The sequence below is a fragment of the Sus scrofa genome, chromosome 7 (genome assembly GCF_054392235.1).
Source record: "Sus scrofa isolate SSC_HxYL_T2T_F1_AM1 chromosome 7, Sscrofa_HxYL_maternal_Yorkshire_Landrace_v2.0, whole genome shotgun sequence".
In the NCBI taxonomy this organism is placed as follows: Eukaryota; Metazoa; Chordata; class Mammalia; order Artiodactyla; family Suidae; genus Sus; species Sus scrofa.
The window spans coordinates 44,237,648-44,265,476 of NC_139389.1; the positions used below are offsets into that span (position 1 = coordinate 44,237,648).

Sequence of the window (27,829 nt, forward strand, 5' to 3'; positions counted from 1 at the left end):
CTGGGCCTCCTGGCAGCCTGAACACATTCCTTTCATCTCCCGGGGGCTGCCTGCTTTTCTAGAAGACCCCACCCCAGTCTCCCCACCCTGAAGGCAGCCCACATTTCCTCTCTGTGCTTCCGAAGCTCGTGGGGAAACCTGGTCCCTGATGGAGCCACAGCCTCTCTCTCAGGCTGCCTCCTGCCTGAAGCAATTATAAATCACGGCATTTTCCCTTCATTCAGCCCTGATGTTTAATTCATCGCTATTCTGGCTGCTTTAATGCAGAACATTTATTCAGCAGAATAGCTTTGTTTTGCTTCCCAAGCTTTATTCTGTTTAGAATACCATTTCCCAATGGGGGGTGAGGTGGGGGGGACTTGCTATTAGCCAGCTTCCAGGACACCCCTCCTCCCATTCCTCAAGAACGGCCCAGCTCTGTCTTCCGTGGGGACCTGCCCTGGGGCTGGGAGTCCAGGCGTTCCTGTCCTTGGTCCAAGCACCTGACATTTTCCATTTGTCCACCCTCCCTCTCTCCTAGGCCGCATGCCTGGTGTAATGAGCTATCTGGCTGCCTGCTTCCTGGCTCCCATACCCCACAGCTGGGGAACTTAGCCCCTGAGGTTTGGACCTGCCTCAGGCCCGGGGAGAACAGGATGCAGGTCCTGGGAAGGCAGCACAGCTGTCCCATCACTCCCCTGGAACTCCTGCCTCAGGCTGTTACTACGTCTTCAACTTCCCCAGGCTAGACAAGCCTAGAACCTTGCAAGCCTGTCCTCAGATGCTTACGGCAGCACCCTAACTTCTGTGGTAAGATGATGCCATCCTGGGTGATTATTGTCCTAGATATCAGCATATTTAAAGTCAAGAAAAAAAATGAGGAGCTCCCGTCGTGGCACAGTGGAAACGAATCCTACTAGGAACCATGAAGTTTCGGGTTCGATCCCTGGCCTTGCTCAGTGGGTTAAGGATCCGGCATTGCCGTGAGCTGCAGTGTAGGTCACAGGTGCGGCTCAGATCTGGCATTGCTGTAGCTGTGGTGTAGGCCTGCGGCTATTCAACCCCTAGCCTGGGAACCTCCCTATGCCGAGGGCGCAGCCCTTAAAAAAAAGAAAAGAAAGAAAGAAAGAAAGAAAAAAATGACTAAGACCGCCAAGTGTTGACAAAATATCCATTTCCCCCCTCTTCTGTAGCACAGATCCCTTAGCTGGGCACAGGGCTTGAAACTCAGCTTACATACAAAACGGGTCAGACAGGTCAACCTGACGAGGTTCTGGCCAATGAGATCTAAGTGAAAGTCTTGGCAAGACTCCTGCGAGGTCTTCCTAAAAAGGAGAAGGCACGATTTTCTTTCTTTTCTCTTACTTGCTAGTTGGAATATGGATGCAAAGGCTGGAGCTCTAGCAGGCATTTTTGGAGCAAGAGTTGGCAGCCACAGGTACATCTTCCACAAAATGGAAGGAGCTCTTTCCTTGACACTGAAGAGCCACCCTGTTTGTGTGGCTGGCTCATCTCTGAATTTCTTTTACAATAGCAGTAAGTTTCTGTCTTGTTTTAGCTACTATTAGTTTGTTTCTTTCTGATGCAGGTAGTTGAATTGATTCCTAATTGATGAAGACACAGCCATTTACCTGTTACTTGATCTGCCTGACAGGAACTGCCTGCCTGCCAGGCCCACTGCCTGAACCAGTTGCTGATACAACTGTGACAGATGTGATGTCTGAATGGAATAAAGGACAGGAAGGATACGCAGGAAGGGAAGAGAGGTCCGGGACACAGAAAGAGGGGTGTGTGGATGTAACTCAATCTGCTCACTTCACAGATGAGAAGACTGAGTTTCCAAGAGAATGAATCATTAGTCCACAGTCACAGGCTCTGCCCACCCCTCTGCTACAGCTCAGAGAGAGCTTGGAAGACATCAGAGAAAAGCTGACATACTTTCCAATCTTGCCACGGGCTGGTCCCAACTATAAGAATCAAAGCTCTCCTTGGCCAAGCCCCATTCCTTCCTTCTTCCCTTGGAAGTGCATTCCTTTATAAAGCACCAGACTTCTTATTATCATACAGAGCAGATGCAGGGGAAAGAATCAATCTTCTTTGGGGTGAAGCTGCCACACAGGAGGCTAGCTGTTTCCACCCTGCCCGGGGCTGCAGGAGGGTGGCTTCCGTTTTTCCACACCAGGCTTCCTGGTCTGACCCAAGAGCGTGATGGTTAAGCACAGGCTTGGAGACTGTCCTGGTTGTACCTGACTGATGGCATGACCTTGGAAAAATTGCTTCACCTCTCCGTGCCTCAGTTTCCTCACATATAAAAGAAGCGCTAGCTTATACGGCCTTATAAGGTTACTGTGAAGAGGGAGTTAGTAAGAACCCAGACCAAGTATTCCTTGTCACTGTTGTCCATGAAATCTAGATTAAGATCCCCTTGCAAGAGGGACTCTGCCTCGTAGGCATTTTGCCATTTTGCTCATTTTTACATTATCACAGGATCATTAATGGTTCTTTGATGGCAGGAAGTGACTGCTTACCGGCCTTTGTTCTTTGGTACTTAGAATGGTGCCTGGTTGGAGTTCCCTGGTGGATCAGCAGGTTAAAGACCTGGTGGTGTCACTGCTGTGGCTCGGGTCACTGCTGTGGTGTGGGTTAGATCCCTGGCCTGGGAATTTCCACATGCCGTGGGCATGGCGCCAAAATAAAAACAGCGGTGCCTGGCAAGTGGAAAATACTCCAGTAAGAATGTGTTGGAAAGATCTGGTGGACTAAGCTATTTCCTCATTCTTCAGCGAAGCCTCTCCCTGGATCTCTCCTCCTCCCTCCCTCTCTTTGGCTGTCTTTCTGTCTCTGTCATTCCCTTCGCCATCTTTCTCTCTCTATCTCACATGCATTGTCTTGCTCTTTCTTTCTCCAGTTTCCCCGCTCCAGCCTTCAGACTGGCACCTGAACCCCAGAAGGAGGCACATGCTGGTCCTGCTCCAGGCTCCCGCAGAGGCTCCGTCGGGGTGTGAGGAGGCCTCCCACGCTCAGCCGGGTGGACACTCAGGTGCCAGGACCGGATGGGATCCTGCCTCCCACTCCAGTCCAGCCTCCTCACTTTTCAGATGAGGACACCAAGACCCAGAGAACAGAGAACGCCATCTCATGGTCACACGGCCAGTTTGTCCCAGAGCCGAAATTGGAACCTGGCTTCCCAACTTTCTGCCCAGTGTCATGTTTCGCACAGCATCCCCTGAGGCAGCCTGGTGGAAACAGAGTGGGGGACCATGGAGTGTTCGATCAAAGAAAGAAGGAAAGAATGAATGAATTGTATCAGGAGGGAAGAGTTGCTCCAGCACCACTTGTCTTTCTCTGGAGCCTTGGTGACCTCTGACCCCTGCCCCGCCAGCAGAACAGACAGCAGTGGGGAGGAGGGTGTCCAGGGGTCCCCACGGCTCAGGTCAGCCAGCTCACCTCTCCTCCAGCCACACCTCTCCTGCAATGGCTCCGTGTGCATAAAGGCCGTTTCCACTGCTCTCCAGGGAGCGACCTTCAGAGGCCCCAGGTTCTTCTCTATGATTAAGCCTCGGTCCAGGTCCAAGGGGGCATGGCCTGGCCCTTGTCACTGGGGCTCGAAGTCTGCTCAGAGCTACCTGTTCTGGCCTTGGCGCTGCCGACAGGGACAGTGACTCCTGGTGGAACCCTGTAGCTTGTTGCTGGCTCTGCAAAGGTTGCAACCCCTTTCCTCTCAAGAAAAAGGGGGGAATGGTTTGACCCGACACCCCTTCCCCCAAAGCCCAGCCTGGGGCTCTCCCAGCAGGCCTGAGCCCCTCCCTCACGTCCTCCTCAGCTGCATTTCCCTGTTTCGAGGGAGAGGGGCGTGCCCTCCGCATGCAGAAGTTCCCAGGCCAGGGATTGAACCCAAGCCACCATTGTGACAATGCTGGATCCTTAAACTGCTAAGCCACCAGGGAACTCCACCCCTGCGTTTCCCAAATGCTACCTGGCACTGCAGTTCCTCCTTTTAACTGTGCTTGTCTTAATTCCATCCCCTGCAACCAGAGCCTGAGTAATGAGTTATTTTACAGGAAGATGGATCTGGGTATTAGGGCATCGTTTAGTTTGCCATTACAACAGCCAATTTTGGTTATACGCTCAGCTGTGAAAGGGAAATGGGCCAGGCTACTGGGGCTGTGGGTGGGAGGAGGGGGTGCTGGGACGAGGAGCAGTGGGGATGGGGGTCTGGCTGGCTTTACCCCATATGTTTTTATTCTTAGATTATGACGCTGATGAAGAAATTGTAGGATTGAAAAGGGATGAAACCTTTTTGGAAGGATGGGAAAGATCAGAGTTTTGAGGCTGGAGATGCCAAGAGTGAGAAAGTCTTTGTTAAATAACTGACATTATCACGTCATTATTATCAATAGTTATAAATAGCCTCACATTAAAGAATATTTCCTATTCGTTGATATTTCAAGACAACAGAGCCGCTGAGCATCCCTACCTGCCGTGGCACCTACCAGACTAGCGAAGGTGAAGGACTTACGGTGCTTCCCTTCCAGATCTCCAGGTCTGACTGGGGAGCCAGAGCAGCTGCCCTCAGGAAGCTCCCTGTCAGATGGAGGTGGAGGTTCTCTTTCATGGCACCGACACAGAAGGATCTTCCCCACCCCAACCCGCTCTCAGCGTTCCAGCACCCTATTTGTTTCCCTCATGTCACCTCTCACAACCAAGCAGTCCCCTTTTCATTATTTTATTTTGACTCACTTGCCTCCTCCTCACCTAGGACAAAGGCTACACGAGGGCAAGGATCTCAGCTATCTTGCTCCTCTGTTTCCTCAGTGCCTAAGGCAGTGCCTGCTCCTCGTGGCACTTGATAAATATGTGCCATGTGAACTGAGCACGAGGGAAGCCCTGCTTCCTGAGGCTTGCATGGGAGACAAGGCTGGTCCTGACATTCCTGTAGTCCATGAGCATCTCCCGAAGGCTCCAGGCTCTTGGCCCAGAGGGAGCTGTGCGCACACCCTCTATGCAGTGTCATTCTTTTCTTTTTCCTTTCCTTTCCTTTTCTCTTCTTTTCTTTCTTCCTGAGACATATGGAAGTTCCCAGGCTAGGGGTCGAATCAGAGCTGCACCTGCCGGCCTACACCACAGCAATGGCAACACCAGATCTGAGCCACATCTCTGACCAACCCCTCAGCTTGTGGCAATGACAGATCCTTAACCCACTGAGTGAGGCCAGCAATTGAAACACATCCTACCAGACACTATGTCGGGTTCTTAACTTGCTGGGCCACAATGGGAACTCTTTTTTATTTATTTTTTTAATTAAAAAACAAAACAAAACAAAAAAAAACTTGGCCGCAAAAGTTGGCCACAAAAGCATGCAAAAGTTTCCAGGTCAGGGTTTGAATCTGAATCACAGCACTGACCTGAGCTGCTTCAGTGACAATGTCAGATCCCGCTGAGCCCCAGGGAACTCCCTCCATGCAGAATTTTGAAAATAACTTCAGGGAATTAACAGAAAGTCCTGAAGGGGCTGAGGTCCTTCCTCTTTGGAACCAGGTGAAGGCAGCCCAGCACGAGTGGGAACGCTGAGTGTGGAGTCGGCAGACTCAAGGAGAAGTCACCGCCCATCTGTTTCATGAGCATCCAGTGCAATAACGTTTGTGAAAATGCTGTTCCCTGCACAGGGTTGTAGGCATGCTCACTGTTATTAGTTGCATCATTAATCAGCACAGCGGCAATTTCAAAGCCTGTCTATGACCAGTGAGCCCACAGGCACTGAGGAGACCAAGGGCAGGCCATCCGTCCGGAGGATCCGCTCAGCCATCACCGAACAAAGCAATTGCTTTTGCCTGAAGTCACAGAGGTGCCACCCCTGGCCCTCCGAGGGCCTCAACTGTCCCAGTGACCTGTGTGCTCCCAGTCTGGCCCGTTGGGGAGATAACCAGAAGACTGGGGAATGATTCACCTGAAGCATTTGGGTACCAGTAACAAGAGAAGCTGAACAGGCTTTAGCTACATTACCAAAGCTATTAAAGTTAAAAACCACTAAACAACCACAGCTGGCTTCCATCATCCACCCCACAGGCATCCAAAACAAAACCAACAAGAACGTGTTAGAGATTTATTAAGACCTTGTGTTTGTCCGGAGCTTTAAAAGCAAGCCCCGGGCATCGAGAGCATAACCCACCAGGCACTGTCGAGCAGCATGGGATTCCCTCTCAGGGCACCCTCACGCCCCCACCCCAGAGACCTCAAGCAGGCCTGAAGTTCATGTTCAGGATCCAATATCAGAGAGCATTTCTGAGCACAGCTGTGACACAGGGGGATAGTGGGTGGGGGTACCCTTGATGTGGGCGGTCCATGGGTCAGAGCTGAAGACCCTGGGCAGGAAGAGCAGCCAGAGAGGGGACAGCACAGTGGGAACTGGAACTTGGGAATGAGGGAGGGAGGTCCTCTGTGTACCCGCAGGGCCAGGGACTGGGAGTCCTGGGGGCAGAACTAGCCAACAGCATTGGCCTGCAAACAACCCTCATTCTGCAACTGTTGGCAGGCTCTACAAACAGAGGGAGGTTCTGCAAACAGCACAAGAGTGTTAAATAGCTTCAGACTCTAAACGGCAGCTTGCTCTGTACACAGAGAATGGTGCAGTCATTGGGGACCTGGTGAGCAGACGGTCACAGGATTCATACCCCAGGATTAAAGCCACAAACCAAATGACCATCTGCCGGTGCACATGGGAGAGAGTGGGGGTCAGTTGCAATGTTTCAGTGACATTGTCACTAACAAGGTGGTCTGAAGACCGGAGCCATCCATACCTCTCTGTGGGGCACTCACTGCCCTCACCCTGAAAGGAGCAGTTGGGGGATGGCTTTCTAAAGCTCCCCCCCCGCCGCAACTTCACTTTGGTCCACAACATAACACAGCTCCTTGTTGGGAATCTCTGGGTGTCTGGCTATGGCAGGCTTGGACCATGCATTATTAAGAGAGATGCTGGGCACCTTGCAGAAGGCAGAGGCTGGTGGCAGTTGCATCGTGCAGCACTGTTGAGTCCTTCTGGTTTACAGTCCATTTGGACATCCATTATTTATGGCAGCGGAGTGGCTGTGAGCAAGCTGAGACTCAATTAAGATAACGTTCTCCTGCACAGAAGCAGTGGTTAATGCTGAGAAGTTACTCCAGCTCCCCCTCTACACTGCACAGAGCCAGAGATACAAGAGACAGGAGGAACCCAGAGATGGAGTGACAGAGGCAGAGAACAGAGACGGAGAGAGAGGGAGGCAGATATGCCCTCCCCACAGCGCCCCACCGCCCCACGCTGGAATCTCTGCTCCCTGTCCTGGAGGAGAGGAGCCGTGTCTCCTCAAGTTGAGTCTCCTAGGGGTCCACCGTTCCGTCTGTTGCTTCTCTCGAACTGTCCATCCTACACTGTCCCCAGGACAGGGGAGGGTTTGACATATCCCTTGAGGACTGTGATAATGTCCCCCATGAGGAGAGGGAGACACCAGCACAACCTGCTGTGCCCTGTCCAGCCCTGGAGTTCACAGAGGAGCCAGGCGACAGGAGAGGCAGGTGAGAGGTGAGGCCAGCAGGGCTCCCAGGAAGAAGAGGAGAGGTTGGGACCAAGGTGGAAAGGAAAGTAGGTGACAGACAAATGGCTGAGAGGTGGCGGAGAGGGAAGGGAGACAGGGAAGAAAGGGACGGGAGAAAGGGGGCCAGGGTGGATATGTGCAGAGGTGGGGGAGAGGGAGGTCAGGTAGGAGGGGACAGGGAGGCGGGGGTAGGAGAGGCAGGGAGTGGCCTCGCCAGGGACCGTGTTTCAGAGGAGGGAGGGCCTGTTCTTTTTGGCTGCACCCGCAGCATGCAGAAGTTCCCAGGCCAGAGTGAACCGCACCACAGCAGAGACCCAAGTCGTAGCAGCAACAATGCCGAATCCTTAACCCACAGAACCATCAGGGAACTCCTATAGGGCTCCAATGAGAGGCCCCCAAGGGGACTATCCACAGAGACCCTGACTGAGTTGAGCATGTTGAGGGCACTTCAGCCAAGTTCCCTGGAAGTCCTGAGCCCCACGTCCCTGCTTGGCTCCCCGCTGAGGACAAAGCCTTGGCTGAGCTCTGGGGGAGCAGCTCCTGGGGTGGCAGGGGCAGCTGCATCCACCAGGGGGTCTGGACCTAGGGGCTGAGATGGAGTCCTCTGGTGGGACTGGTCCTGCTGGAGGGAGGCAGCCGGTGGCCTGATGCCCCGTCCCCAACTTCAGATTCGGATGCTGCAGGATATTTGTCCTGCTCCCCCTCCATTTCTGGCTGGGCAGCGCTCCAGGTTGCCTCTCAGAGTCCTACTGAGTCCCAGTCCCAGTCACCCACCTCCTCCTGCTCAGACTGTGCTGCCTTCTCGTCTACACAGTTTCACTGAGCAGCTTACCTCTGAGCAGCTTGTCAGCTTGAGGGCAGGGACCCTATGTCACCCATTGCTGTGCATGTGCATGTGGACACACACACACTGGGGGCCCAGCCAGTCACTCTTCCACCCAGCATCACCCCAGCCGTCCCCTGCCCACTCCCCCATGTCTCTCATCCAGACTCTTCACAAGGCTGTCAGCAGGTGACTTCCCAACATGAATTGCTCCCCGTTTCCTTTCATCTCTGTGGCTTCAGCTCCAGGGATCCTGGAGCAGTGAGGAGGTTCGTGGGCCTAATCGGGCCTGATGCATCTCTAACCAGACAGAGAGTATGCGTCTGCATTTGTCGCCTGACAGGTACAGATGTCGGAGGCTCTCATCCATGAGACGGAATCACTCTTGGGGATTGAGAGGCTCAGCCGGCAGCAGGCTGCGCATCTCAAATGGGGGCCAGAGCCTGCAGCGGAGCCGCACCCACAGGCCGAGGTCAGCAGGCCCAGCGCTTCACCAGCTGAATTCTGGAGCCTTCTGCCTCGGAGCCAAGGTTTTCTAAGGAGGCCTCCTCTTCTAAGAATTTCTAAGGAAGCATTTCTCATCACCTCCTCCCTATCACTAAGGAGTCTTTCACAGCCAGTGCAGGTGAAGGATGAACAGTGTCTCAGACACAATCCCCCCGCCTCAGGGTGAAAGCCCAGCTCCACCACTGGCTCTTGAAGCCACCTTGGGTGGGCCACTTACCTGCCCCAGGTCTCCATTAACTGTCTTGCATGTGGGCCTGTTGTGAGCAGCCAGTGTCTCCGTGTGGATGTCCCCGTCTTCTGAGCTTCTACAGCCCTTTGTTTCCACCTCTGCTAGGTAATGTCACAGTAAGAAACGCTGGCCCTGTACCTGTTAGCTGTGTGGCATTGGGTAAATTGCTTAACCTCTCTGAGACTCAGCTGACTGTCTAAAATGGAGATGGTGGAGTTTCTGTTGTGGCTTACAGGTTAAGGACCTGACATTGTCTCCGTGAGAATGTGGGTTCAATCCCTGGTCCCACTCAGTGGGTTAAAGATTTGGCATTGCTGTGGCTGTGGTGAAGGCCTGCAACTTCAGCTCTGATTTGACACCTAGCCCTGAAACTTCCATATGCTGCAGGTGCAGCCATGGGAAAAAAAAAAAGACAACAAAAAAAACGGCTCCTTGGTCCGGCTGTTGAGAGGGTTAATGCCTGCCAAGCCCTAAGACAGACTGGTGCCCCATGAGCTCCAGGTAAATGTTGCTGGTTGTCTGGTTGGTGGCGGTCATGCAGGAGCACCCACCTCCTAGAGCTAGAAAGTTCTAACTTGTTCTAGCCTCCCCCATCCACCCGGGAACTGGTCAGGGGCCTGGCCTGTATCCTAGTGAGGAGGGGATGGTCCATGAATCTACCGTTGATGAATCAGTGACAGGGACGCGGCCACAGGAAGATAACGTGTCACTCCAGTGCCGCGCACAAAACCCCCATGGCCTCCTGTCCACTGTGACTCCTCCTCTCTAATTCTCAGTTTTCCCACCAGTGATATAAGGATAATTGGCTTAAGTAATATCTCTGAAGCATCCAGCACCAACCCTGGTCCCTGGTGGGTGCTTAAAATAATGGCACCATGAAGATCGGTCCTGGAAAAATGGGGAAGCTGGCCAAGCATCTCCCACCATTTCCTGGCCAAGCCACCTCTTCCTTCTGCTGTCCTACTCCAGTTCAAGCCAGCGTCCCAGGCTCCAAAACGATGCCGTCCCACTCCTGAACCACCAGAGTCCCAGTCAGCTGGTTATTGGAGGACGGCTATGAAAAATTAGTTCCCACAAGGTGTAATCATGGGAATTAATACTTTTCCCAGGACCACCTGCACTGATAAGAAGTCTGGAGACGGCCCTGTTCACAAGGTAGTAAGCGGGTCAGTCAACGTTTATACTACTAAGTACAGGACAATGGGGAAGGAAAAGAACCAGAAAGCAGCAGCACGGCATTTAAATTCAGAACCGTGAAGCACTGTGTTGGCCAAACAAAGCACCTGGCTCTGGGTCCCCCGTCTGCCAGCCATGAGACGAAGGTGCCCAAAGTGATGGAGCTCTAGGCCAAGGATTGAGCACGTCCCCCCTCTGCCTTCAGATCAACCAGGGTGGCTCTAGGGCTCCTGAACCGGCAAAGAAAGCCCCTGCTCCCTTCTCCTCTCAAAGGAAGCCCAAGAGGCGGTTCCCAGTGGCCAGTGACCCTCACGGTGCTGGGAAGACCCACCACCTAGCTGGCCTCCCCTCACTCCACTCCCGACAGCACACGCTGGGGCCAATCTCATCCTTTCTGTATTTAGAAAGCATTGGGACCAAATTTCAACAGATGATATCAGAGCAGCATGATAGTGACCAGCTTCAGCTGAAAGGAAGGAAAAGCCCACCCAGCACCCATCAAGCAAAGCCAAAGTGGGGAGCTGACAACTGTGCTTCCACATTAATCCCTCACCTGCCTCGCCCTGGGGAGGAGGTGGCTGGGGACAGGGAGCTGGTGTGGCACTTGCTCAAAGACCCTCAAGGACAAGCCAGCAGGCACCGCATTCTCTGGTTTCCACCCACAGTGAGGCTCCTGGCAGTGTCCTCTGTGTTTGCCTGAAACATGCCATTGATGGCGGCTCAGTGACGGGGGAGATCACTAAGCCTTCACTTTTGACCTCCAGTGTGAGAACTGGTCTCCTGGAAAGAAAGTCAGAAAATGTTTAAAGACTCTAACGTTATTGGCCATGGATACTGTAGTTGGGGCAATCATCTGATTAATGGGGTCAATTAATAATAGCACTGGGAGTTCCTACTGTGGCACAGTGGGTTAATGATCTGGCTTGTCTCTGTGGCATTGCCAGTTCGATCCCCGCCCAGCACAGTGGGTTAAGGATCCACTGTTGCTGCAGCTGTGGCATAGGTTGTAGATGTAGCTCGGATTAGATCCCTGACCCTGGGGAACTTCCATATGCCACTGGTGTGGCCGAAGAAGGAAGAAAAAATAATAGTAGCACTAGTGGCAGCTCACACATTTACCAGGCACTTACCAGTTCGAAGTACTTGACTTTTAACCACCCTGAGGTTTAATCCTGAGGACCACCCAGTGCGTGAGTATTCCTGTTACCCCCACTTTACAGATGGGGGATGGATGCAGAGGCGGGCAAGCAAACTTGGGTCTGGGGGCTCGGGATTGGAACCAAGTGGGCTTCGGGGAGAGTTCACTGCGAAGGGAGGCTATGTAGCAAGGGCATCTGGACCAAGCGGCTAGGTCAGGAGCAGGAACAGCCGGGCCAAGGCCAGCGCCACTGCTCTGAGTCAGCGGGCCTCTGACAGGCTTTTATTTTTGTTCTTCCATAGAGCTCAGTTCAATGGCGGGTCTGGCAGGAACTTGACCCTCTAGAGCAGCCCTTCCCCCTCATCTCCTTGAGCGCAGGCTCAGTGGGGCAGCTGTGCCAGGATGGGGGCCTGGGCCCTTGCCTCTGAGCCCCCCGAGCCCCCGCAGCGCCTCCTCCCTTCAAGCTGACCTATTTCCGGGCTTTCCGTAGGCAGTGAGATGGTGGAGGTGAGTCCTGCGGGGCCAAGGCAGCCTGGGCAAGTGCCTAAGAAATGCTCCTGACAGTCTGTGCATTTCTCCGGCTGACATTCCTGAAAGGGGTGCTCGTGGGGCATTTCATCCTCCGCTGCTGTACCCGGCTCAGCCTCCAGGCTCTGGATGAGCCGTGGTCTGGATTTGCTTTCCCGTTCCTTTCAACCCTCTGGAGGAGGGCAGGGCCCATGGTCATTGATCAAGGGCAGTGAAGGGTCTGCTGGGATTTCTGCCAGCTTTCCTCCAGCATCCACATCAACAGGGCCACTGAGTCCAGCTGGCGGCCCCTCCTGGCCACCAGAGAGCCTCTGACGCTGGTTCTCCAAACACCTGCAGCATCTTCTCCACGACATCGCATGCTTGTCACGACGCCAGCCCATCCATCCGGCCCCACATCCGGGTCCCCCTAACCGCAACCTAGATCCTGGGGACCTCTTGGGCTCTTTTGACGTGGACCCAAACCCAAAGGCAGGCTGTCACTGAAGAGCACTGGGCAGGGAGTCAGAGTTTAGAAAGCCTGAGCTTTAGCTGTACACACATTGCATGCTGCTGCGAGCCTCATTCTCTGAATAAATTCCTTCTTTATCTCCAGACGGGAAGTGAGACTAGGATATCTAAGTATCGTTGTTACAAGCAGAGGGGACTTGGTCACATGCGCACACATACACACACAAGGTCCCTGGAGAACTGGGCACAGCTTTGCTGGGTCAACACAGAGTCACTGGCCAGCTCCGCTCAGAAAGGGTGGGTGACGAGGGGTGCTGGGGAAGGAGGTGCAGCTGAAGACAAAGGTGGGCAAAAAGCTAGGAACTGTCTCCAGTTGACAACCCATCCCCCCACCTGACAACCCATCACATACCTGACCCATCTCCCACCGAACCATCCCCCACCTGTCAACCCCTTCCCCCACCAACCCATCCTCCACCTGCCAACACCTTCCCCCACCTGCCAACCCATTACCCCACCAATTCATATTCCTCCCCAACCTGACAACCCATCTCCTTAACCAAGGCCACAAGCTTTGAGGGTCCCTGGGCTTAGACTGGGCAAAGAAAAGCCGCCAAGGGCAGGCCGGAGGGAGGCAGAGGAAGCTGGCAGTGGGAAGAGATTTAGAGAGACATCGAGCAGGTAAGAGCAGGAGCGAAGAATGTGGCCCACTCGGGAGGAAAGTCTGAGCTGGGCTACACCTAGGGGCTCAGGTCCCTGCTCCCCTGCTGACCTTGCCACCAGCCTTGACTAGATCCTCCCAGAGAAGCGGATGCCACAGACATGCCTATGACCTTGAGGCTGCACCTCCAGCTTAATCCACATCAGCGTCAGGGCGAAGGCCTCACTGTCACTTGGGGATATTTATAACCTGCCTGCCAGGCCCAGGACCTGGCGGTGCCTGGAAACTAGGCCATAGGAGCTGTGGAGGAGGCAGGCCCTGCTCCCTGCCCCAGCCTTGGAAGGCTTCCAGGAGTGGGGCTGAGCTAGGGGACAGGGGAGAGAGGATCTCTGCTGGGCTAGCAAACTCGCCCCACTCCCTGGACAAGTAGAGTTTCCATAAAGGGCTTCCAGCTTGTCTCCAGGCATTTCCCACCCCTCCACAAGCCCCAGCTGTGTGCATCCGCCCCACACCTTTCCTCCCTCCTGGTGACCACATCCCACAAGGCTCCCAGTGCTATGGGCAAGTCTACACTTGAGTAACATGTCCCAGGCCTTCACCCGTATGTCCCCACCTGCTCCATGTGGAAGGGGGGTGGGTCCTAAGAACTCAGACAGCCTGGGGGCCAGTGTGGGCTCCACTGCTCTGCATGTGATCCTGAGTAATCGTGTGTGAAACCTGCAGTGTCTCGGTTTTCTTATCTGTAAAATGGGCTGAACACTAAGGATTCCATGAATGAAAGGCTCAGAATGGTGCCTGGCACACAGGAAGCGCTCAGCTCAGTGTGTGCCAGCTTGTACTGAAAGGTTCATTGATGAGGAGTAGAGGCCCCAGACCAAGGCTACTTGGGTTTAAATCCTGATGCTGTCAGTCACAGGCTGTGTGTCCTTGTGCCCATTATTTAACCTCTCTGGGCCTCAGTTTCTTCCTCCCTGAAATGGGAATAATAGCACCTACCTCATGGGGTCATTGTGAGTATTTAATGAGTTAATATGTAAAACTCCAAGAATGGTGCCTGGAACACAGTAGGTATTCAATTAGTACTGGCTCTGAGGAGGAGGAAGGGGTGATGATGATGATTCTGGCAAGATTTTCTGCCAGCCATGCTCCCTCCCTCCTTCCTGCCCCCACACAGCTGGCATGTTGCCCTCCCTATGTGCCCTCTCTTTTCTCTTCTCTGAATTCAAGTTCTGCCCTTCCTTCAAACCCCACCTCCTCCACGCAGCCTTCCTTGACTACTTTGGTGGATCTGCACTGCCCCTTCTCCGATTTCCTAGGCCTGACTCCCTCCTCCATTATATTTCTCTGAGGCAGTCTGGTCTGTGGCCCTGAGGGGGGCTCTGCCTGGCCCACCTCCCCTCCCCACCTTGGTGCACAGAGCCTGCCTTGTGCTGGGTGAGCAGCGGAGGAGCCAAAGGCTTTCTGAGTCAGACCCATCCTTGCTGAGTCTGATCTCCTCTGCACAATGCAGACTATTCTGGGATGGGGGACAGTGTGGCCTAGGCCCTGACAGACAGACAGACAAAGCCTATGTCCTGTAAGGTAGAACTGAGTTGTTTCCCAAAAAAGAATCCTCCATTCAGAGTTCCCGTTGTGGCTCAGCTGGTTATGAACCCGACTAGTATCCGTGAGGATGCAGGTTTAATTCTTGGCCTCGCTCAGTGGGTTGAGGATCCAGCGTTGCCATGAGCTGCAGTGTAGGACACAGATGCAGCTCAGATCCTGCACTGCTGTGGCTGAGGCGTAGGCCGACAGCTGCAGCTCCTATTAGAACCCTAGTCCAGAAGCTTCCATATGCCGCGGGTGCCGTAAAAAGAAAAAAAAAAACCCACCATTCCCACTAATGACAACCAAAATGCATTTTCCCCAAGTCCAGGAATTTTTTGGATTTTTCAATCTTCCTCACCCCTGGGCTATGGGTGCACCCAGGGGGCCAGGCGGGGCTGTGGCAGGATGACTTCTGACGTGGCACAGAGGCCACCAAGGCAGGACGCCCAGGGACCAGCACCCAGCCTGGGGGAGGTGATGCTGGGCCTGAGACATGGTGGTCTCCTTCCTGCGGTGGAAAGAAGCACCAGAATATCACGTTCTCTCCCTTGAAAGCCTGACAAACAGCAGGTCAGCCTTTCTGACTGTGACGCTGTTAAGGCTTGCTGTCCCCAGGCCACCCTCAGCCGCAGGCTCACCAGAGGGCTCAGCTGACAGGCCTCTCCACCTTCCTTCCTCCTCCCCGCACCATGCCTGGCTGTCTCCCCAGTTCCTGTCACAATGGAGAGTTGTCCTCCCAGTCCCCTCCCCTGCCTCCCCCGGTGACCACCTCTCCTTCAGGGTTGTACCCTGGACAGAGACAACCTTGCTCAGCCCACAGGAGCCAACTCTGGGGGGCAGGGAGAGGGAAGGAGGGGGCTCAGCACGGGCAGAGCGGGAGTGCTTCCTTTCCTTTGGACTCATTCTGCTCTCTGCTGGCAGAGGGCCACTGTCACCAGCCTGAGTGCTCAGCCCCTTTGAGCTTCCACGTCAAGCTGCCCCACCACAGGTGAGGGTGGGAAGAGGCCCCCCTGCAGATCCCTCAGCAGAGCCTGGAGCCTGCTGCTTCCCTGCACTAGTCTAAGACGGCCTGAAAACAGTCCTCACACTGGCATCCAGGACTGAGAGCAGGAAATTAACCCCTCTCCACTTTGTAAATGATCCTCAGGGGTAATGTCCTCTCCAGGGAAGGTCTGTCTAATGGAGGGGCCCAGCCCGGGGCGAGGGGTGTGAGTGGAGCCTTAACCCAGCCCAGCGTTGCTCTGGGCCCTCCAGCCACTTGCCAAGTTAGATCCAGACCTCTCTTCCCCAAACAGTGCGGGGCTTAGTGCAATAACACGAGCGGGTATTTATAGAGCACATCACGCTGAAAGAGGCCTTCCACGCACTCCGTCAGTTTGTTAGCCTCTGCACTACAAGACAGCAGTGAAGGCTGTTTAATCCTCTTCCACACGGGAGGGAACGGGGCCTCAGAGAGGCTGGTCCAGCTCAGCGTGGAACTCAGACACCCTCGGTGCTCCACCCACGTCTCCTGCACCTGCTGGGCACTGGCCCTGAGCTGCCATAGTGTTGGCTGCTGATGGCTCACAGGGGTCCTTCTCCAGCCGATGATCCTTAGCTGACAGGAGCCATTTCCCTGGGAGACACCCAGGAGGTCAAGGCTGCCATCACCTGCCCCTCCCCTGGGAACAGCCCTTTTGGCTAATGACACTGTGTAAGGGCCTAAAACCAGTTCCCTTGTCCTTTTTTTTTTTTTTTTTTTTTTTTTTTGGCAGTTCCTCCAGCATGCGGAATTTCCTGGGCCAGGGATTGAACCTGCACCTTAGCGGCGACCTGACCTACAGCAGTGACAATGCCAGGTCCTAAATTTGCTGTGCCATCAGAAAACTCCACCAGTCCCCTTGTCTTCAGGTGGGCAGCTGTGCGTGCCATTCAGCTCCAGAGCCCCCTGTGGGGTCAGGCCTTGGCTTAGCCTCACCTGAAGTGACTGCTTTGCCTAGATTTTCCTCTACCTGCTCCCCTCACTCCTTCAGAGCTTCTCCCGAGAGCACTCCCTGAACAAATCATACACCCGCAGGGCTCCCATCCAAGATCCCACTTCTGGGGAACCAGAAGGGCCAGAACACAGGGCTTCTGATCTCAGACCTGCACGCTCTTCAGACAGTCTCCAGGGTGTCCTGAGGTGTCTGTGGTGGTAAGAACCCAGCCTCTGCCAGGATCTTGTCCCCCTCTCCTTCTCCTAGAGGAGAGGCAAGTTCTTAACACTTTCCCGGTGACCCCTCACCCTCCCCCGACTCCTCTCATCTCCCACAACCCAGGAAAGGCTCACCACTTCCTGCCTCTGCCTGTGGCAGCCAACGCGTCCATCCACCAGCCTCCTGGGCCCCCAGATCGCTACCCGGTGCCCTGACTTGTTAAGCAGTGAGATGGCAATTAGCTGGATGATATGAAAATATCCAACCCTAATTATTTCAGGGACGAGGCCAGGGACCATAAATAAATGATGAAGAGCCTTTCCAGAGGCTTCTCAGCTGGCCCCTTCTGTGGCCTGCAGAAGGCTGGGGAGTGAGGGGAACCCTTCCCAGTGCAGAATTCAGCGGTGTGGGGCAGTGACACAAGGGTAAGGTTCAGGGAGGTGGCCTGAATTTACCAGGGGAAGTAATAGACAACCATGAGGGCCACCGTCCTGGTCCTGCAGATGGACAGGAAGCAAACAGCGGTGGCTCCCTGGATGTCCTCTGACGAATAACTGATTGCAGTCTCATGAATGAATTCCACGAGGATTCCCAGCCAGCCCCTCCTCCCACATTAGCCTCTCCTTCCCATCCCTTGCCAGCCCTCAGGCAGGGTTTTCACTTCTCCCCAAAGGTGAAACTCCCACTGTGCCTCTCCCTGAGGTGGGGAGAGGGGATATGCCCCTGGGAGTGCCTGTCAGACGCCAGGAAGGACAGGCCACACACTCCGATAGAGATCTGAGCTGCCCAGGGGCTGCCCTTTGCTGGAACAGTGTCTTTTTCCAGCAACATATCACAACAAAGCTGGGGAGAAAAAGAAACAATTTGTATTCATGGATTCTTTTATGCACCAGAGTGAATGCCAATGTACACACACAGACACACACACACACCACACACACAAACACACATACACACAGACATACACACACACTGGAACAGATGGGACTCTCATGCTTTGAAAGCCTGAATATGAACATTGATATTTATGGCAGGGGGGAGGGGGAGCTATTTTCTTCACAAGACGATTTTCGACACGGCTGCCTGAAGCAGTAAGCAACCGAACTGCACTGAACGGATGGAACTTCATTTACAAAAATGTGACTTACCTGTACCTTTTCAGAAGCTCAGACACCATAGGGGTGCAGAACTTGTCAGGGCCTCTGGTCCTCTAGATGGGCGGGGTGCAGGCGTTTCTGGGGGCGTGGCTACACACCTAAGAGGTCTGGTCACAGGGTGGACCCCTAGCCAGCCTCACATCCTTTTCCACCTCCGGCTGGCAGAGAGGGAGGCAAACAGTGACCCAACCCAGGGCTCTTCAATGAGGGCTCCATCTCTAGGCGCTCTTCTTGTACCCGGTCCCCCAACAGGTCAGCTTCCCGTGAGTGTTTTCAGGGGGAGTAGCTAGAAAAGACCTTTTTAACCATCTCAACCAACTCTTTCTTTTTTTTTTTTTTCTTTTTTTTGCTTTTTAGGGCTGCACCTGCAGCATATGGAGGTACCCAGACTGGGGGTCCAATCGGAGCTACAGCTGCTGGCCTACGCCACAGCCACGTCTGTGACCTACCACAGCTCACGGCAACGCCGGATCGTTAACCCACTGAGCAAGGGCAGGGACCGAACCCGCAACCTCATGGTTCCTAGTCAGATTCGTTAACCACTGTGCCACGATGGGAACTCCTCAACCAACTCTTTCATTAGACAGATGAAAAAAATGAGGTAGAGGTCTACCGCGAGCCCAGTGTCCACCTGACCTTGGACCTTTGGTGCTGTTCTCCACGCCATCCCCATAAGCGCACAGTGGGGCCAAAATCCATAAAGAAGGATTCTGGGGAAGTGGCCTTACCATCCAGTCTCCTTCAGGCCTGGGACGGCCCCTTCATTTCTCTGCCTGCCTCCCTTCCCTGCTGCAGGTGACAATGTGTCCTGTGAGTTTGAGCTAGCCCATGACACTCCCTTGATGGGATCTAAACTCACTCCTAGAGCAACAACCTTATCTTCTTAATATGACCTCACCCTTCAGATCTTACTCCTGTGTCAACTGCTTAGCTGGGGTCCCTCGGGACTGTCCTGGGACTGGCTTAGAGGGACTGTACACCCAGGGACTTGAAGATAGGACAAGGAGGAAGATTCAGTTTGCTCCTAATTTCCAGTCCAGAACTTGACTCAGCAGACATGCACAAACACCTCTTAAAATCTAAGCTCCTTTTTTTTGCAATAAGGCTAATTATAATAGCAAACATTTATTTCAAAAGAAGAGCTAACACACACACACGCATGACACCTACTATGTGCCAGGCAGTGTTCTAAGCCCGTTACATGTGTTAACTTATTTGATCATCTCAACAATTCAAAAGGAGGTACTGTTGTTACCATACTCCAGATACCCGGAGTAGTTAAGTAACTTGCTCAAGGTCACACAGCTAGTAAGCGGCCCAGGACAGAATTGGGTCCAGGAAATGTGACTGCAGAGTCCACGGTCTGACTCCTTGAGCCCTTTAGACCTGGCCCCTGCTGGCATCTCTGACCTCAGATCCTACCATCCCTCCTCAGCCTGGCCCTGCTACACTCTCCAGCTACAGTATGTTCATTCCCACACAGGGCTTCAGTCTTTGCTGTTCCCTCTGCCCGAAATGCTTGGCCCTCAGACTTTCATATCTCCTGGGACAGGCCCAGCCTGATGACACCACCTAAAGTAGCCAACACAGCCACCCCAAGCACCCTTCACTCACCACGCATCCATCTGCTGTCTTTCCTTCTCACTATCTGACACAACCTTACTTCTCGGTTTACTGTTTCTGACACTAAGATGTAAACTCCACAGGAGCAGTGATCTTCCGTAGACCTCGCCGTGGTGCACCCTGCACCCAGATCAGCCCGGCCTCGCATGCAGCGGGCACTCGATGGAGATTCACATGGACCAATGAGCACTCTGTTCACACACCAGTACACACACTCGCACACACATACAGTCCTGTACTAGAGTGTGTACATGAAGGCGGCCATGCCAGGCACAGACCACAGACAGCTCTCTTCAGGGTAGCACCAGCCAGAAGTCAAGAGAATAGCTTAACACGAATGGGCTTTTTAGCAGCTGATGCTAAGAAACAGGGTGCTTCTGAGGCCAGAGCCATAACTACCTGGCCTGGAAGAAGGCAGACAGGAAAGAGAACCTCTATCACCTGGTCCAGGCCTTTTGTGCCGGTTGCCTGGAGAAGCAGAAGACCTGATGAAAAGGTGTGAAGAACTGGTCCCTCCAGAGTCCTTGGAAGTGGAGGGGTCTAGGGTGGCCCAATTGCTCCAGCTAAAGTTGAGCTAAAGACAGCAGAGCCGGGGGTGAGGCCCTGAGAAGGCAGGTCCAAGATCCAATAAGATGGAGGGGGTGCCTCTGCCCCAGCTCCCTGCCCCCTACCTTACCACTCTCAGCCCAGGAGCAATCTGGGGGAAGGTGATGCCATGTCTACCCCGACAAGGAGATGGAGGGAAGGGGGATGGAGGGGACCTAAGCCTACGGATGTTCTGGTCCAGGGCCTAAGCTGAGCTGGACATTCTGTTCTGGACAACAGGGGAAATGCAGGACCTCACACTGTGCATGATCCAAGGGGTACATCTCAGCTCCAGTAGATGTGAGCCTTGTCCTAGGGCACTCAGGTCTTACCAATTTCAATGCTGCTCCAAGCATTGTGTGCATGTGCATTTGTGTGTGTGTGTGTGTGTAGGGGGGTGGCGATTCATACATTAGGAGAATACCGAACCCCCACACCCCCTTATGGGTAAAGGCCAGCAGGTTAAATATGATGCCCTCCCAGGGCAGAGGCATGGGGATGGAGGTGGAGCAAACCCCAGAACTGCCATTCATCAGCCTGGCAGATGCCCAAAGCCTCTGCTTCCATGTCGATGGTCCCTAAAGTCCCATACTGAATAGAGAGGGCTGGGCAAAGCCCTCCATGGCAGGGGGCGTGCAGATCCCAGAGAGGTTTTGCAAGCCCAGTTACGCGCCTCTGAACTAACTGCCTAGTGCCAACAAGCTCCAGGCCCTCATCCTTTGGACACTGTGGGCTTTGGAGGTCCTGGTGTCCCTACACCTTGGATGATGTTCCCCCTGGCCTGTCAGGGAGCCAGGAGGCTGTGGCTGGAAATGGGAAGTTGGGCCAAGGGACGGTGCAGAGGGTGCCCACTCCTGTGGCTCGAGTTTCTCCCTATAAGAGCATCAGCAACAATCATCCTGCCCCGCCCCCACCAGCAAGGGACCTGGTCTGTAAAATGGGATTATAAGGCCCTCTTCAGAGCTGTTCTGAGGATGGAATGAGAGAGGACAGAAAAGCACCCAGCACAGTGTGTCAACCAAGTAACAAAGATGCAGGCAGACTTGCATCATGATTCCTTTCTCTTTTCCTGACTCTCTTTGGAGGGTGTAAGTTGGCCCCTCCTCAGAGAAGGAGAAGGAGATGCGGCAGGGGAAGGGTGGTTTGCAGGGCCACCCTCTCCTCCTGAAGATCCCGAGAATAGTTCAGAAGGCAGGGCTGGGTTGCGAGCTGGAGCTCTAGTATGAGGAAAATGCAGCCCCGCCATCATCCCTGCCCACAGCTCAGCCGTGCCCCTCCGCTTACACCCTACATCCTGGTGCATCCCCTTGCTGCCTCAAAGTTGACCCCAGGGTACTGCTTCGCCATGGCCCCAGGGTTCCAGCCATCACCCAGGCTCCAAGAGAGTCCCTCTGGCATCAGGCTGGGATGAACAGGTTTTTTTTTTGTTTTTTTTTTTTAATTTATTTATTTTTTTTTATTTTTTTATTTTTTTTTTTTTTTGTCTTTTTGCTATTTCTTTGGGCTGCTCCCACAGTATATGGAGGTTCCCAGGCTAGGGGTTGAATCGGGGCTGTAGCCGCCGGCCTACGCCAGAGCCACAGCAACACGGGATCCGAGCCTCGTCTGCACCCTACACCACAGCTCACAGCAACGCCGGATCGTTAACCCACTGAGCAAGGGCAGGGACCAAACCCGCAACCTCATGGTTCCTAGTCGGATTCGTTAACCACTGCACCACGACGGGAACTCCTGAACAGGTTTTTTAAAGAGAGTTTTTAATCTTATAATTTACTCCTTGAAGTTGGACTGATGAAGTTAAGATGAGAGTTCTACTTTTACCTTCCACCCAACAGGTGGACTACGTTTGGGAAAGAAGAGAGGTGAGAATTACAGGGAAGGGGTCCTGGTCCCTGGCTGCCTGGGGGACTCCCCACCCCTCCGGTAGTGATCACTTCCTGTGGCCTCAATAGTTCTAGAGCCACTGGAAGGAGGGGTCATCTTCCTGTGTTGTTACATTTTGTGAGGGGGTTCTGCTAACACGAAGGAATGGGCGATCCACCAGTGCCAGGTACTGGGCAAGGCTGGGGGTGGGATGGGCAGGATTCTTTTATTTTTGGCTGTGCCTATAGCCTATGGAAGTCTTGGGGCCAAGGATCAAACTTAAACCACAGCAGTGATAATGCCAGATCCTTAACCCACTGAGCTACCAGGGAACTCCAAGGGGCAGTGTTCTTCTTCACTGGTGTGGTTTCTCAGTGATTGTACCAAGAAAGGACTGTGTGAAAGGATGACTCCTGATGACAGATGAATGTGGCAGCCATGCTGACCTCACTGGGGGGGTGTGATTCACAGAGAATTAGGGCCTTGCGCTTGTGGCGCATGCTGTGGAGTGACAGCAGGAGCTCTCTGGGGTCTTCTAGCTGATGAAGGGACAATGGGGCCCATTTCCTTCTGGATCTAGGGGAGTGGCCACTATCCCCAGCCCCTGTGCCCATGTGCCCTTCTTCCCTCTGAGCTGGGGCGAGAACAGCAAACACCACAGAAGGTTTTCAAGTCCCAGTCCCCACCCAGAGGTGGTTCTCCTGTTCAGGTGGGAGCACAGAACCCCCTTGAAGCCAAATCTGTCTGTCTGTGCTCAGGGTGTGAGAGGACAAGAACATGTCTGGCCAACCTGGGCTGCCTGGAGGGCGGTCTGAACAGAACCCTCTCTGCCAGTCACTGGGTGAATTCTGAAATCAACATGTCCGTTATTACCCGCGATGATATCAGTAGTCCTTGGCACAAATACTGATCAGAGAAAGGATGGTCTTTGAGGCACTAACCGTGTCAGCCCAGTGATTCTGGAACCCAATACCCCCAGTATTATCATCAATATGATATAAAAGATCACAATGTGTTCAATGGTGCATATTCTTTTTTTTTTTTTTTTTTTTCGTCTTTTTGCGATTTCTTGGGCCACTCCCGCGGCATATGGAGGTTCCCAGGCTAGGGGTCTAATCAGAGCTGTAGCCGCCGGCCTACACCAGAGCCACAGTAACGCGGGATCCGAGCCGCATCTGTGACCTACACCACAGCTCATGGTAATGCCGGATCGTTAACCCACTGAGCAAGGGCAAGGATTGAACCTGCAACTTCATGGTTCCTAGATAGATTCGTTAACCACTGCACCACGACGGGAACTCCTTTTTTTTCTTTTTTTTTCTTCTTAGGGCCACACCTACAGCATATGGAAGTTCCCAGGATAGAGGTCAAACTGAAGCTGCAGCTGCCACCTATGCCACAGCCACAGCAACGTGGGATCCAAGCTGCATCTGTGATCTATGCTACAGCTTGTGGCAACACCAGATCCTTAACCCACTGAGCGAGGCTAGGGATCGAACCGGCATCCTCAGGGACACTAGGTCGGGTTCTTAAACCGCTGAGCCACAACAGGAACTCATGGTGCTGTTAGCCTTCCATTTCTCCAGTTCTGGGTTATGGATTTAATTACTCGGTACTTCCCAGTTTATAAATACCCAGCACCCTGAACTTGATCTTTCTCTGTTGCCATTTTACCAGTTAAGGAACTGAGGCCACAAATGAAAGGGCCCGTCATTCACGAAGAGGGGGCAGCCCCCTCGAGGTTCTCCCCTGCCTACTGTCTCCTCCCCAACAAGCCCACAGCAACACGAGCCCACAGTATGCAGGCAGAGTTTGCTCCCTCAGGCCTCCTCTTCCTCAGAAACTACTGTCAGTATTCACGGACCCGTGGCTGGACTAAAAGCAAATCTCCCCCGCCGGCCCCGGCCCCCCCCAAGGCCTCAGTCACTTTCTCTGATAAGTAAGGCCCGCAAGTCTGGGAGCCTGGCAGAGCGCCAGAAATGCGCAGAGGAGAGCTACCTTGGACCAGGCAGTCCTCTGGCCTATCCATCCTTGCCCTGGCCATGTGGCCCCTCAGACCCATGGGGACCAGGGAAGAGTGAAAAGCACCCCTGTCCCTGTCAACAAGAGAAAGCTCCTCAGGGAGACTGTGCAGACCTCATGGGCCTGGGACCAGTTCTTTATTTCTCACCATGGGGGCTGAGGGTCCTGTACTCAGCCAGTCACCCACGGGAACTGTTCCGATTTCTAGTATCCTGCACGCTGCTGCTGGCCTCCGCCTTCTTAAAGTGTCCAGGGGTTAGGATTCAGGATTGCAGGAATTAAGGCACTGTCTAGGTTTCATATCAATTCCGACACAGGTAAATGTGTTTATGAAGCCTTCCTCAGCCCTATCGCTTGCCAGGACAGTGACCTTGGACATAGAGGTTTAACTTCTGGAACAGGAGCATCCCATCCCCCGTGTCATGCGCTTAGTGAGGATTAACTGGCAGCACACATCTGCAAAAAAAATACGAGCTTCTCCCTTTCCTACTCATAAAGCCCTTTCTGCGTTGTTGAGAGTGCTCCTTTACACGGAGCCTCAGATCACTCAAGGAAGGTTAGTAGGGGCCCCACCTCCTGTGCTTCCATCTTTCATCACAGATGCCCATCAAGTGCCTTTCAGAATATTCCAGAGGACCAGATATTGGAGCCCCTCCTCTCTGATCCTTTTCCTGATCTCCAACTTAGCCCCACTCCCCACAACCAGGAGCCACAGCTGCCCAGGAGCCAAGGCTGCTCAGGAGCCACAGCTGACCCAGAAGCCACAGCTGCCCATGAGTCACAGCTGACCCAGGAGTCACAGCTGACCCAGGAGCCACAGCTGACCCAGAAGCCACAGCTGCCCATGAGTCACAGCTGACCCAGGAGCCACAGCTGACCCAGAAGCCACAGCTGCCCAGGAGTCACAGCTGCCCAGGAGCCACAGCTGACCCTGACCAGTGGGATCTGACTGGTGTTTTTTAAAGGCTGGTGGCTCACTATCTCCTCTCTCTGCACTTTGGTCCAGTGGGCCGGGCTCAGCTCATTTGAGGTCAGGGTCCAGGTGGAGTGACATTTATAGGGGAGTCTGGAGCCAGGCTTCTTAACTTGTCTCAGATCTGACAGTTGCTGTGTCCCCAAGAGCATCCCCATACCCTGAGGTTAAAAAGTGACAGGTAAGAGCAATAGGTGTCAGGAGCCTTGAGGAACCCAATGGGGGGGGTGGGAGAAAGAGCGCCCTGGGGCCAGGGCACAGGCTCTCCTTCCCCAGTGGCCTGGCCCTACCTTTGTACATTGACAGCCCTGGCTGCCACTCCCACTCCTGCCAGCGACTCCCTGGTGGCTGGGACACCAGATGGGAGGAAAAAGAAAGGAAATATCAGGGATCCCTCCCCATGTTCTGAATTTCAGGCACCCCCTCTTTCATGGCTCTAACCAGAACCAGAAGGTCTCTGCTGCATCTCTCTCTCTCCCTCTCTCTGTTCCACACACTCACTTCCAGGTTTCAGGCTGTGCTGAGCTCTGCACAGGGGAGACCCAAGGAAAAAACAGGTTCAGTTCACCACCAATTCAGTGTACTTGGAATCCCAGTTCCCCCTCAATCCACCCGCTGGTACTTACTGTTCAGAGACTTCAAATAACTGTATCGTATACTCCGCCCAGGTTTTACAGTCAGTGGGAGACAGAGGCTGCATGTATTTACTGCATCTCTCCTGGAATTGGAACATAGTGAGATTTTAAAACCCCATCAAGGTATAAAACCCTCAGTCCTTCTCCTCCCTTTAGGAGGAAGGAGACAAGTCTTGGCTGATTGTCACATTGTCCTGCATCCCCATGAAAACACAATCACACCTATTCACTTACTCATTCCTTTCACAAATATTTCTCGAGCACCGGTTCTGTGCTAGGCCCCTTCTAGACACTTAGAATTCAGCTGCAAAGAAAGAGACAAAGCCATTGTCAGGCAAGGCAGTCAGAGTGTAAACAAATAATTAAATATATCATCTGCAGATGATAAGTACTATTGTGAAAAATAAAGGAAGGTAAGAGGATGGGAGTGCTTTTTTATAAAGGGTGGACAGGAAGAGCCTCTTTGAATAGGTAACGAAATCTAAGGTGAAAGTAGAAAAAAGTGAACTCTCTAACTATCTGAAGCAGAAGTATTTCAGGAAAAAAAAAATTGCCAGTGTCTTTGGAAGGCAGACAGAGCATGTCTGGCAGGTCTGAGGAATAGGCGGGGGGCGCAAAGCAAACAGCAGCACCGTTGAGGATGAGGTCAGAGGTTGGTGGGCGTGGGACAGATCACATGTGACCATGCAGGCCATGGTTAGGACTTGGGGGAACGGGAGTTTGACAAAGAAGAGTGACATTGTCTGACTTATTTAAAAAGAACAGTCGGAGTTCCCATTATGGCGCAGTGGAAATGAATCTGACTAGGAACCATGAGGTTGCAGGTTTGATCCCTGGCCTTGCTCAGTGGGTTAAGGATCCGGCGTTGCCATGAGCTGTGGTGTAGGTCACAGACGTGGCTTGGATCCCGCGTTGCTGTGGCTCTGGTGTAGGCTGGCGGCTACAGCTCCGATTAGACCCCCAACCTGGGAACCTCCATATGCCACAAGTGTGACCCTAGAAAGACAGAAAGATGAAGAAGAAGAAAAAAAAAAGGAACTGCTATTTTGAGAACAGATTAGGGTAGGAGAGTGGGGGGCCAAGAGGGAAGCAGAGCAGTTATCTACAAGGCTACAGAATAAGTCAGGAGAAAGAAAACAATGTATTGGTCCAGGGTGAATCAGACAGAGGAAGTTAGAAGTCGGTGGGTTTTGAATACATATCGAAAGTAGAGTAGACAAGAGCTGTTGAGAGTGGGGATTCAGACAGAGAGAGGAGATGACGGTCAACTTGGAATTGCTTATGGAGACTGTCTGGCCATCACCCTGCTGACCCAGGAATCTCCAGCCCAACATCCCTGACATCACGATACTCAACCACTTAATGTGACTCCTGGGGAAAGGAGTCGCTACCCCACACAACAGCCTCACTGGGTCTGTGGAAGTTTTCTTATACTTAAGCTCATGGCCAGGTTTTTTCTCACTGCTCCCAGAGCAATACAAGGTATGTCTCCACCACCTCCCACCCACAGTCCTCCAGACTGGCCTCTCCCTTGGTTCATATCCCCATCAATGCTGCTTTCAGTCCCTCTGGACATGAACAAATCCCAGGAGGAAGTAGCCTTAGGTGTTCTATTAGGTAGAAAGGCCAGGGAATAACTCTTCTCCAAGCTCCCTCTAGAACATTATTCACAGAATTTACATTCAGAGCACACATTTAAATTTGGCGAAGGCACTCATCCCTTTCCCTTTTTTCAGATGGGAGGAATTGGAGAGTGATCTTAGATCTTGCTTACCACTGAGAAAGGCAAAGGCATGAGAAGAGCACTGCCATAGCTAGGTACTGCCTGCCTGTCAGCATCCAGGTCCACACCTCTGCTTCCCTGCCCATTACATAAGTGGGCATTATCTGTGTTCCTACCCAAATCCAGTCTCTCCACTTTTCTGCTATATCCTACTCCTTCTCTCATGTTCAAGAACACTGGTAACCCTGGAAGTTGTAGGGAACAATGAAATAGAATATTTTAAAAATAAAATTCAAGAATCTTTTATAGAAATAAGAGAACACCTAAACTTATATGAGGGTCAACTATGTGTCTGGGAAAACTGACTGAAAATGATCAACTTGGAGACACAGACTACAAAATGATTAGACTTTAAAGACAAAAAC

The 27,829-nt window shown here is 53.1% G+C and overlaps 1 protein-coding gene across 3 annotated transcripts in view; it reads right to left on the reverse strand.

The window, feature by feature from the left end:
- LRFN2 (leucine rich repeat and fibronectin type III domain containing 2) overlaps positions 1–27,829 on the reverse strand; it is a 305,256-nt gene that overhangs the window by 50,735 nt on the left and 226,692 nt on the right. For all 3 annotated transcript variants that reach the window (XR_014810082.1, XR_014810083.1, XM_084968014.1), the window contains exon 3: positions 25,673–25,764. Coding sequence is in view for 1 of the 3 variants with exons in the window: in XM_084968014.1 (XP_084824140.1) it covers positions 25,673–25,764 (92 nt within the window). In the remaining 2 variants the exon portion in view is untranslated. The remainder of the gene's footprint in view (positions 1–25,672; positions 25,765–27,829) is intronic.